This window comes from Ylistrum balloti, unplaced genomic scaffold (assembly GCF_031769215.1).
Source record: "Ylistrum balloti isolate Yb309-2 unplaced genomic scaffold, AGI_CSIRO_Ybal_v1 Utg371568, whole genome shotgun sequence".
NCBI classification, from domain to species: Eukaryota; Metazoa; Mollusca; class Bivalvia; order Pectinida; family Pectinidae; genus Ylistrum; species Ylistrum balloti.
The window spans coordinates 51,193-63,750 of record NW_026782806.1 but is presented as its reverse complement, the minus strand read 5'-3'; the positions used below and the strand labels follow the sequence as shown (position 1 = coordinate 63,750).

The window sequence follows — 12,558 nt, the reverse complement described above, 5'->3', positions numbered from 1 at the left end:
ACCACTATATTTAGACAGTACACTACGTAACATCTCTGACCACTATATTTAGACAGTACACTACGTAACATCTCTGACCACTATATTTAGACAGTACACTACGTAACATCTCTGACCACTATATTTAGACAGTACACTACGTAACATCTCTGACCACTATATTTAGACAGTACACTACGTAACATCTCTGACCACTATATTTAGACAGTACACTACGTAACATCTCTGACCACTATATTTAGACAGTACACTACGTAACATCTCTGACCACTATATTTAGACAGTACACTACTTAACATCTCTGACCACTATATTTAGACAGTACACTACGTATCTCTGACCACTATATTTAGACAGTACATTACGTAACATCTCTGACCACTATATTTAGACAGTACACTACGTAACATCTCTGACCACTATATTTAGACAGTACACTACGTAACATCTCTGAATACTATATTTAGACAGTACACTACGTAACATCTCTTACTACTATATTCAGACAGTACACTACGTAACATCTCTGACCACTATATTTAGACAGTACACTACGTAACATCTCTGACCACTATATTTTGATAGTATACCTATAGAAATACCTCATCACTTAGAGTTGATAATATGCTTATCTGCATTTATGATCATATACTTATTGGTATCTCTTATCTTATATTCCGTGGTATCTCTTATCTTATATTCCGTGGTATATCTTATCTTATACTACATGGCATCTGTCATTTTATACTTAGTGGTATCTCTTATCTTATATTCCGTGGTATCTCTTATCTTATATTCCGTGGTATATCTTATCTTATATTCCGTGGTATCTCTTATCTTATATTCCGTGGTATCTCTTATCTTATATTCCGTGGTATCTCTTATCTTTTATTCCGTGGTATATCTTATCTTATATTCCGTGGTATCTCTTATCTTATATTCCGTGGTATCTCTTATCTTATATTCCGTGGTATATCTTATCTTATATTCCGTGGTATCTCTTATCTTATATTCCGTGGTATCTCTTATCTTATATTCCGTGGTATCTCTTATCTTATATTCCGTGGTATCTCTTATCTTATACTTAGTGGTATCTCTTATCTTATATTCCGTGGTATCTCTTATCTTATATTCCGTGGTATCTCTTATCTTATATTCCGTGGTATCTCTTATCTTATATTCCGTGGTATCTCTTATCTTATATTCCGTGGTATATCTTATCTTATATTCCGTGGTATCTCTTATCTTATATTCCGTGGTATCTCTTATCTTATAGTTTCTGACATCTGTTATCATATACTTTGTGGGATCTCTTATCCTATACTTAGTGGCATATCTTATGTTATACTACTTAGTATTTCTTATCTTAAATTACGTGACTTATCTTATACTACATGGCATCTGTCATTTTATACTTAGTGGTATCTCTGATCATATATTTCGTGGTATCTCATATCTTATATTCCGTGGTATCTCTTATCTTATACTTCCTGACATGTGTTATCATATACTTTGTGGCATATCTTATGTTATACTACTTAGTATTTCTTATCTTAAATTACGTGGCTATCTTATACTACATGGCATCTGTCATTTTATACTTAGTGGTATCTCTGATCTTATATTTCGTGGCATCACTTATCTTATATTTCGTGTTATCACTTATCTTATACTTCATGGCATCTCTTATCTTATTTTTCGTGGCATATGGTCATTTATTGCATCTCTGACCTGAAATATATTTATATTTACCGTTAATCTGACCTGTCTAAAACTGTCATCCTATAGTACGGGACTGTCATCTTGTTGTGCGGTACTGTCATCCTATAGTACGGTACTGTCACCTTATTGTTCGGAACTGTCATCTTGTTGTGCGGTTCTGTCATCCTATAGTACGATACTATCACCTTATTGTTCAGTACTGTCATCCTATACTACGGAACTGTCATCTTATTGTGCTGTACTATCATCCTATAGTACGGTACTGTCATCTTATTGTGCGGTACACTTGTTGTGCGGTTCTGTCATATTTGTCACCTTATCTTACTGTCATCCTATTACGGGACTGTCACTTATTGTGCGGTCCTGTCATCCTATACTACATGGCATCTGTCATTTTATACTGTCATCTTGTTGTGGTACTGTCATCCTATAGTACGGTACTGTCATCTTATACTGTCATCTTATTGTGGTATCTCTTCATCTTATACTGTCATCGTGTTGTGCATGTGTATCTGTATGTTGTACTACTGTCGTATTGCTCTTCATCCTATATTACGGTACTGTCATCTTATAGTACATCTTGGTGCATCTGTCATTTTATACAGGACTGTCATCTTGTTCGGTACTGTCATCCTATAGTACGGTACTGTCATCTTATTGTGTAGTACTGTCTTCCTATATTGCCCTACTGTCTTGTTGTGTGGTTCTGACATCCTATAGTACGATACTGTCATCTTATTGTGCGGTACTGTCATCCTATAGTACGGTACTGTCATCTTATTGCGCGGTACTGTCATCTTATTGTTCAGTACCTTCATCTTGTTGTGCTGTACTGTCATCCTATTTTTTCGTGGCTGTCATATGGTCATTTATTGTGCGGTACTGTCATCCTAAATATATTTATACTGTCATCCTTATTGTGCGGTACTGTCTTCCTATAGTACGGGACTGTCATCTTATTGTGCGGAATTGTCATGCTATAGTACGAGATTGTCATCTTGTTGTGCGGTACTGTCATCCTATAGTACGGTACTGTCATCTTATTGTTCGGTACTGTCATCTTGTTGTGCGGTTCTGTCATCCTATAGTACGATACTGTCACCTTATTGTTCGGTACTGTCATCCTATAGTACGGGACTGTCATCTTATTGTGCAGTACTGTTCTCCTATAGTACGGGACTGTCACCTTGTTGTGCAGTACTGTCATCTTGTTGTGCAGTTCTGTCATCCTATAGTACGGTACTGTCATCTTATTGTGCGGTACTGTCTTCCTATAGTACGTGACTGTCATCTTATTGTGCGGTATTGTCATCCTATAGTACGAGAATGTCATCTTGTTGTGCGGTACTGTCATTCTATAGTACGGTACTGTCATGCTATAGTACGGGACTGTCATCTTATTGTGCAGTACCGTCATCCTATAGTACGGGACTGTCATCCTATAGTACTGTGCAGTACTCTCATCTTATTGTGCGGTACTGTCATCCCATAGTACGGGACTGTCATCTTGTTGTGCAGTATTGTCATCCCATAGTACGGGACTGTCATCTATATTACCCTACTGTCATCGTGTTGTGCGGTTCTGTCATCCTATAGTACGGTACTGTAATCTTATTGCGCAGTACTGTCATCTTGTTGTGCAGTACTGTCGTCTTACTGTGCAGTTCTGTCATCCTATAGTACGGTACTGTCATCTTATTGTGCAGTACTGTCATCTTGTTGTGCAGTTCTGTCATCCTATAGTACGGGACTGTCATCTTGTTTTACGGTTCTGTCATCCCATAGTACAGGACTGTCATCCTATAGTACGGGATTGTCATCTGATTTTGCAGTACTTTCACCCCATAGTACGGGACTGTCGTCTGATTGTGCAGTACTGTCATCCTATAGTACGGGACTGTCATATTATTGTTCGGTACTATCATCCTATAGCACGTGACTGTCATCTTGTTGTGCGGTACATTCATACCATAGTACGGGACTCTCATCTTATTGTGCAGTGTTGTCATCTTGTTGTGTTGTACTGTCATCCTATAGTACGGGACTCATTCTATAGTACGGGACTGTCATCTTATTGTGCAGTACTCTCATCTTATTGTGCGGTACTGTCATCCTATAGTACGTGACTTTCATCTTATTGTGCGGTACTGTCATCCTATAGTACGGGACTGTCATCTTATTGTGCGGTACTGTCTTCCTATAGTACGGGACTGTCATCTTATTGTGCTGTACTATCATCCTATAGTACGGTACTGTCATCTTATTGTGCGGTACTGTCATCTTGTTGTGCGGTTCTGTCATCCTATGGTACGGTACTGTCACCTTATTGTTCGGTACTGTCATCCTATAGTACGGGACTGTCATCTTATTGTGCGGTCCTGTCATCCTATAGTACGGGACTGTCATCTTATTGTGCGGTATTGTCATCCTATAGTACGAAACTGTCATCTTGTTGTGCGGTACTGTCATCCTATAGTACGGTACTGTCATGCTATAGTACGGGACTGTCATCTGATTGTGCATGTGCAGTACCGTCATCCTATAGTACGGGACTGTCATCTTATTGTGCAGTGCTGTCATCTTGTTGTGCGGTACTGTCATCCTATAGTACGGGACTGTCATCTTATTGTGCGGTACTGTCTTCCTATAGTACGGGACTGTCATCTTATTGTGCGGAATTGTCATGCTATAGTACGAGATTGTCATCTTGTTGTGCGGTACTGTCATCCTATGATACGGTACTGTCACCTTATTGTTCGGTACTGTCATCCTATAGTACGGGACTGTCATCTTATTGTGCAGTACTGTCATCCTATAGTACGGTACTGTCATCTTATTGTGCGGTACTGTCTTCCTATAGTACGGGACTGTCATCTTATTGTGCAGTACTGTCATCCTATAGTACGTGACTGTCATCTTATTGTGCGGTATTGTCATCCTATAGTACGAGACTGTCATCTTGTTGTGCGGTACTGTCATTCTATAGTACGGTACTGTCATCCTATAGTACGGGACTGTCATCTGATTTTGCAGTACTTTCACCCCATAGTACGGGACTGTCATCTGATTGCGCAGTACTGTCATCCTATAGTACGGGACTGTCATATTATTGTTCGGTACTATCATCCTATAGCACGTGACTGTCATATTGTTGTGCGGTACTTTCATCCCATAGTACGGGACTCTCATCTTATTGTGCAGTGTTGTCGTCTTGTTGTTCGGTTCTGTCATCCTATAGTACGGGACTGTCATCTTGGTTTGCGGTTCTGTCATCCTACAGTACGGGACTGTCATCTGATTGTGCTGTACTGTCATTCTATAGTACGGGACTGTAATCTTATTGTGCGGTACTGTCATCCTATAGTACGGGACTGTCATCTTATTGTGCGGTACTGTCATCCTATAGTTCGGGACTGTCATCTTATTGTGCGGTACTGTCATCACATAGTACGGGACTGTCATCTTATTGTGCGGTACTGTCATCCTATAGTACGGGGCTGTCATCTTGCTGTGCGGTACTTTCATCCTATAGTACGGTACTGTCATCCTATTGTGCAATACTTATACCTAAGTTTGTGTAGAAAGTTTGCCAGTGAAAATCTGAATTCATTCATCATTAATACATCATCTCTGCAGTGACAATAGAAATCTAGAGATGATAATGGAACCTTTGTTAAGGTTCGACCAGTGAGAACGGCATTTCCTAGCAATGCAAACATTTGACAGAAAAATCTGCCCGGGCGTAAATAAAACGAATGCTGAATATGTTTGGGTTTTCATCATTTTTAAGAGCATCACGGGATTTCTTTTTAATCTAGAATTGAAAAAAAAATCGTTAACGAATCTGTCAGATAACAGCATAAACTGTTGCAATATCACGTACAACTGCCAGCATAACAGAGTAAAGTCAAACTACCTGACGTCATAGAACGCAATTATATTTCTCAAACTTTCTTGAACATTGATTGGCTCCTTAAATATCTAACAATGTAAAATAACGATTAATATTCTGTCAAACAGGGACAAAAACTCAGGGGAGATAATTCTAATAATTAGTATGACAAGAAGGACAACTCAGTTAACGTATTAACATATCTGGTATTACAACAAAAGACATAATGTTGATCATAATGTTGGTCCATTTATTAGGTTTAGATTGACTGTCATTGTATACGAATCTTGTTGATTTCCAGTTTATGAAGGTCCTGAATCCTTTTATGACCAGATAGATCTCGCTTCAAGGGAGCCTGAAAATATATACGATACAGCGACAGCTACCATGTAGTGACATCAATACATCTCTCTTACACCTGATGATAAGAGCAACTTGGGCAAGGTACCGTACTGGAGAGGTTATTGGAGAGTGATATAAGGATTATTCGGCCACTCCATCGATACCACCAGATTAGCAAGAGATTCCTGACACTAACAAATATAAACATATCTAATTAGAATCGTTATTTGTGAGAAGGAGAATATCCTGTTTGATTGTGTTGTCAAAACTGTTGACATTAGACTAAAGAAGGATAGTGTATAATCAGAATCCAAAGAAAAACCCAACATGTCAACAAAATCTTAATTGGAAATGGGATGAAACTAAGGGTAAATCCTAACAATCAACAATCACATTGTTCAGCAGGAAAGGTAGTGATTGTATATTATCTGTCAACTGGGTGAGGAAATCGCTTATATTGTAGGTAGTGCAAATTCATCGATATAAGTGAAATACAATCAATGCAATGTATTATCAACAGCAAAGGCGTCATCTGCACATCATCTATACATCATACTCCAAGCATCAATGTTCTCTACATCATCTGTAAATCCTACTCCAAGAATAACTGTTCTCTACATCATCTGTATATCATACTCCAAGAATAACTGTTCTCTACATCATCTGTACATCCTACTCCCAGAGCATTTTACAGTAGATAGACGGTATCATGGTCATCATTCTACAGTAGATAGACGGTATCATGGTCATCATTCTACTGTAGATAGACGGTATCATGGTCATCATTCTACAGTAGATAGACAGTATCATGGTCATCATTCTACTGAAGATAGACAGTATCATGGTCATCATTCTACTGTAGATAGACAGTATCATGGTTATCATTCTACAGTAGATAGACAGTATCATGGTCATCATTCTACTGTAGATAGACAGTATCATGGTCATCATTCTACTGTAGATAGACAGTATCATGGTCATCATTCTACAGTAGATAGACTGTATCATGGTCATCATTCTACAGTAGATAGACAGTATCATGGTTACCATTCTACAGTAGATGGACTGTATCATGGTCACCATTCTACAGTAGATAGACTGTATCATGGTCATCATTCTACTGTAGATAGACAGTATCATGGTCATCATTCTACAGTACATAGACAGTATCATGGTCATCATTCTACTGTAGATAGACTGTATCATGGTCATCATTCTACTGTAGGTAGACGGTATCATGGTCATCATTCTACAGTACATAGACAGTATCATGGTCATCATTCTACTGTAGCTAGACAGTATCATGGTCATCATTCTACAGTAGATACACTGTATCATGGTCATCATTCTACAGTAGGTAGACGGTATCATGGTCATCATTCTACAGTAGATGGACTTTATCATGGTCATCACTCTACTGTAGATATACTGTATCATGTTCATCATTCTACAGTAGATAGACAGTATCATGGTCATCACTCTACTGTAGATATACTGTATCATGTTCATCATTCTACTGTAGATAGACTGTATTATGGTCATCATTCTACAGTAGATACACTGTATCATGGTCATCATTCTACAGTAGGTAGACGGTATCATGGTCATCATTCTACAGTAGATGGACTTTATCATGGTCATCACTCTACTGTAGATATACTGTATCATGTTCATCATTCTACAGTAGATAGACAGTATCATGGTCATCACTCTACTGTAGATATACTGTATCATGTTCATCATTCTACTGTAGATAGACTGTATTATGGTCATCATTCTACAGTAGATAGACAGTATCATGGTCATCATTCTACTGTAGATAGACAGTATCATGGTCATCATTCTACAGTAGATACACTGTATCATGGTCATCATTCTACAGTAGATAGACAGTATCATGGTCATCATTCTACTGTAGATAGACGGTATCATGGTCATCATTCTACAGTAGATAGACAGTATCATGGTCATCATTCTACAGTAGATAGACAGTATCATGGTCATCATTCTACAGTAGATACACTGTATCATGGTCATCATTCTACAGTAGATACACTGTATCATGGTCATCATTCTACTGTAGATAGACAGTATCATGGTCATCATTCTACTGTAGATATACTGTATCATGGTCATCATTCTACTGTAGATAGACTGTATCATGGGCATCATTCTACTGTAGATAGACAGTATCATGGTCATCATTCTACTGTAGATAGACAGTATCATGGTCATCATTCTACAGTAGATAGACTGTATCATATTCATCATTCTACAGTAGATAGACGGTATGACTAGACTGATTTCGTCGAATTTTTTATCAATTTTATTTTGAGGCTGGAAACTGATGAAATCTACAAATATACCCCAAACGATTTGAAATTGATAGTTCTTCATTAGATATTACGGATATAACTCAAAAACAAATTTTAACAATATTTTTTTTATTATGTTATCATATATCATGATATAGAATTCTAGTTTTCTGATTTTGTTAGTAAGATCGATGTATATCGTGTTAATATATATGATAAAAGTGTTTATCATGTACATATTAAAAGCTATCACTGTCATTGTATTGAAGTTTTGTATTTTATGGTCACAGTGCAATAAATGAATATTAAGGTTAGGAAAGTTTCTATTAATGGTGAATGAATGTCTTCCTACATTTAATAATTACCTACAGATTGTCCGTAAACTTGCAATATTGTTTCCCTCACGAAGCTTTCTACGTTTTCACTAACAATCTTAGGATTTCCTTTTCTGATGCAATTTGATAGTTTTTTTAAAACATTATTCCTCGAAATTTCAATTTGTGTGTGTTTTTTAACATTGTCCTGAAAAGAGTAGTTCCCACTGTGATCGTCATGTGGCCACCGGAAGCAACCTACATTGTCCCAGTTTTTACGAAGTAGTTTTGGCAATTCAGAGAGCTTTATATCGTCGAGCAGGATGACAATGTTCATGTGTTCTCGCCCATGCCGGAAGGAATAACCACTAGTTACCTGCATTGCATATCTAGTCCATTCACAGTTAAGAAAATGATAGCTTACCACAAACACTGATTTATAACAATTATCTATTGCGTCCAAAATGTTGGTAGCTAAATCTTTACCGATAACAAAGTGTTTGTCTTCACACAAGAACGAAAGTCCGTCTAGGTCCAACTGTGGTACGAGTCGTTCTCGTACCCATTTGGCATCCTTGTCGGAATAAGATATGAAGGCGTAGTGTGTAAATGGGCCATCAGTAGGTTGTCTGAACCAGACTCTTAACTTGGCACTGTATCTCCATGACACCACTGAGAACACCGTCAACAAACAACTGACAAACACAAGAACTATGGATACAATGAGCCAGTTGAAAGAAGCACAGTCTATCTGAAATCTCTCGAAGTTTTGTTGTAGATCTTTAATCTGGATTCTATCACCTCGTGTTGTCATGCATTTCAGATTGTCTTTGTTATAAAGAACACGAGACGTCATAACCCAATGAAGAAAATCCAAATCCTCACAGCTACACACTAAGGGATTATTGTTCAGATTGACAAGGAATTGTTCCGATCTTTGTTTCAGCGAATCAATGATCTCACAATCGGACGGTGTTAGTCTTGATATATCGTTACCAGTGACATCGATGTACTCCAGGTGGTCAAGGCTCTCTACTGCTTCTCTTGGAAACACCTTCATTGCATTCTCCGCGATCAGTAAAACTCTCAAGGCATTCCTCTGGTCACGAAAGGTCATTGGATGCAATGTATCGAAATGATTCTCAGAGAGATCCACATAGGTAAGACTGTATAGTCCATAGAACACAGATCTGGAGTTGTATGAAAGGAAATCGTTTCTTAATCTACACTGTCTAGCTGCCACTTTTGTGAGATTCGTCAAATCAGCAAATTCAATTCATTTGTAATGATCACAGTTCATACCAGACACGTTTAATTCTTCTAGGTGAGTCAGACCTTTACCGTGGACATACGCCCTGAACTTACCTTCACGTTGATAGCTTATGTCCAAACACTTCAGAGAATTATTCAATGGCAAATGTACATTGTCTATAGCTTGACTAGTAAGTACGTAATTGTGACTTAAATTTAAAAACACTAATCTAGAAGGAATATAAACTGTTAATTCATGTTTAACGAAACTTGGTGTTTTCATCCACTGAATGAATCGCTTTCGTTTCGACCGACTAAGTATGTTGTTTGTGAGAGAGAAATGAGTAAGGGCAGGAAAATAACATTTGCTGAAAATAAAACTTGTTACTCGAAACATCTAAAATTTCAATACAGTGTCTGCTTGTCCATGACACGATGACAAAGACGGGGATATTGGAAATGGAGTTTCTAACAAGATAAAGACGCTTTACACAAATTGTTTTAAGATAAACAATATCAGATGACATTATTTTCACAGGATTTTCAAACGATCGGAAGTTGTCGGTTGACCTGATCTGTTCCATTGTTCGATTCCTCAATCCGTACAAAGCTTGTAAAACCTCACGGATACTGATTGTCCGGTGTGAATCAATGTCCAGTAAAGTAAGATTTCTAAATGGAGACAATGCATCCTTCTCTATAAATCGAATTCTAGAATCTATGGTGAGATGTAATATTTCTAAACTTCCCAAATCCTTGAATGATGTGTTTCGAATGGAACAAACATCAATACCATGTAAGTTCAAGGTTGTCAAATTCTTTAAACGCGAAAATCTTTTCCCAAAACTGAACTGTTCAAAAATGTCGATCGAAAGAGCATCGATGTTTGTAAGATACAGCAGTGCATCGATCGGATAAGATTTACTGGTATGGAAATAATTTCCATGCAGGTCCAAAACACGAAGATTGATCAGTGGCTTGAAAGTATTTTTGCCAATTGAACTCTCGAGCTTGTTACCACTAAGGCTGAGATACCGTAGGTTTACAAGACCGTCAAATGGTCCAAGTGAAATGTTTCTCATCCCGTTCTCTTCCAGCTTCAGTGATTGTAGATTTGGTAGATAAAGGAAGGATCGTGGTTGTAAGGTGACCAGTTGATTGTTAGCAAGATCCAGCTTTGTAACATTAACAGAGAAATCCTGTGGAACAGAGTTTAATCCACATCCACGACATTCCACGTCGTCTCCTGTAGGACTTACCACGCAGTCATTAGGGAATCCACTGGCACCACGCACTAAACAGAAATCACACAAACATCAACACACCTGTTAGTGTTGATCAAATATATCTTAACCATTACGTAAAATCAAAACGAATCATAGCGAAACATCAACATAAGACGACAAAATCGCAGGGAAAAACGATATCTGTACAAAGTCTGTCGACTTCAATATAAAATTATTAAGAATTAACTTATCAGACTTACTTGTCAATCTTAGTAAAAATCCGAGAACGGTTAAAGAGAAGATAGCCTTCATATTGACGAGACGGGCATTAATACTAAGTATGTTATTTAGCCTATAACTTCCGTGTTCTGTAGTAAATTTCCACTACTTGTATTCATATCGTCAATACACTTCTTCCTGGTTTAACAAATAATAACAAAGCGCACAGGTCACCCTGCCTGACGGAGTGACTTAATACAATGTTATTCCAGTATTCTGTATGTCTACGAGTGAAACAACGATATTGTTTCGTTTGGTTTCTGCAAAAGCTCAATGATTTATTAATTTATTATGTATTTTCCGTTCAGCTAACATAACATCTTGCACCTTCAAAAAACAATACTTCCCACAACACAAACTCTTCACACAAGCATTACACAACACCCCATTAATCTGACACAAAATCGGATTTTTTCTTCTTTTTTTTCTTTTTTAAACTTCAGTAGCTACCGGAAAATTAATCATGCTAATGCTAATTAGGTAGTCGTTTTCAGATTGTATATACAGCCTAGGAGACGATAGAGCGTGTTCGGTGTAAATAGGCACCTTGAAAATAGCAGATGTTTGCTCCAATTATGGAATATTCAACATACCCTTACTCCTGTATTTGTTTTGTGGGAAAATCTTCCTACAGAAACTGTGCCCCTCTATTGAATAATATTTTATATACGAGACTGAATTTATTGCAAAATTTATCCAAATAGGTCACTCGCAAAGTCTTTCAATTTCAATGTTAAGGTATATTGTCCTGTCTATAACACAAATTGATTGGCCATGTTCATTGTATTTACACACCAGAAAAGGACATCAAGGTCTGTTAGATAATCTTATCTCCAAACTCGACAAGGATGGTGTCAACCAGAAACTCGATCTTTGTAACGGTATCGTTTCTTTGTATATTTCTTCTTTGTTTTAGGAGAATTTTGCCCCAAATACGCTTCAGTATAGTTCATAACCATATATTTGTGCCGCCATTAACAGACAATCTCTAAAGCTTCTATAAGTAGACATAGGTATTTCAAAGGTTGAAAATGATGAAATTAGTTATTTCAATAATGCTTACATTTCATTCTCGAGTTTCCATACTTCCATAATCTGAATAGAATGTAAATTAGTATTCCAATATATATCGGTGATATATAGGACAAATACGTTACTAAATATTGAATAAACAGTAAATCGAATGGTGATTGATAATCAATTAACCATCTCTTAGA

General features: G+C 37.3%; 1 protein-coding gene across 1 annotated transcript; it reads right to left on the bottom strand.

Annotated features, from left to right (window-relative positions):
• Window positions 1–5,885: 5,885 nt before the first annotated feature.
• On the bottom strand, window positions 5,886–11,374 carry LOC132563048 (toll-like receptor 2). The gene is made up of 4 exons (XM_060227810.1): window positions 11,323–11,374; window positions 10,249–11,130; window positions 8,848–9,827; window positions 5,886–5,969 (listed from the first exon to the last, which is right to left on the bottom strand). The coding sequence occupies exons 1-4, from the start codon at window positions 11,372–11,374 to the stop codon at window positions 5,886–5,888; spliced, it is 1,998 nt and encodes a 665-aa protein (XP_060083793.1).
• Window positions 11,375–12,558: the final 1,184 nt, after the last annotated feature.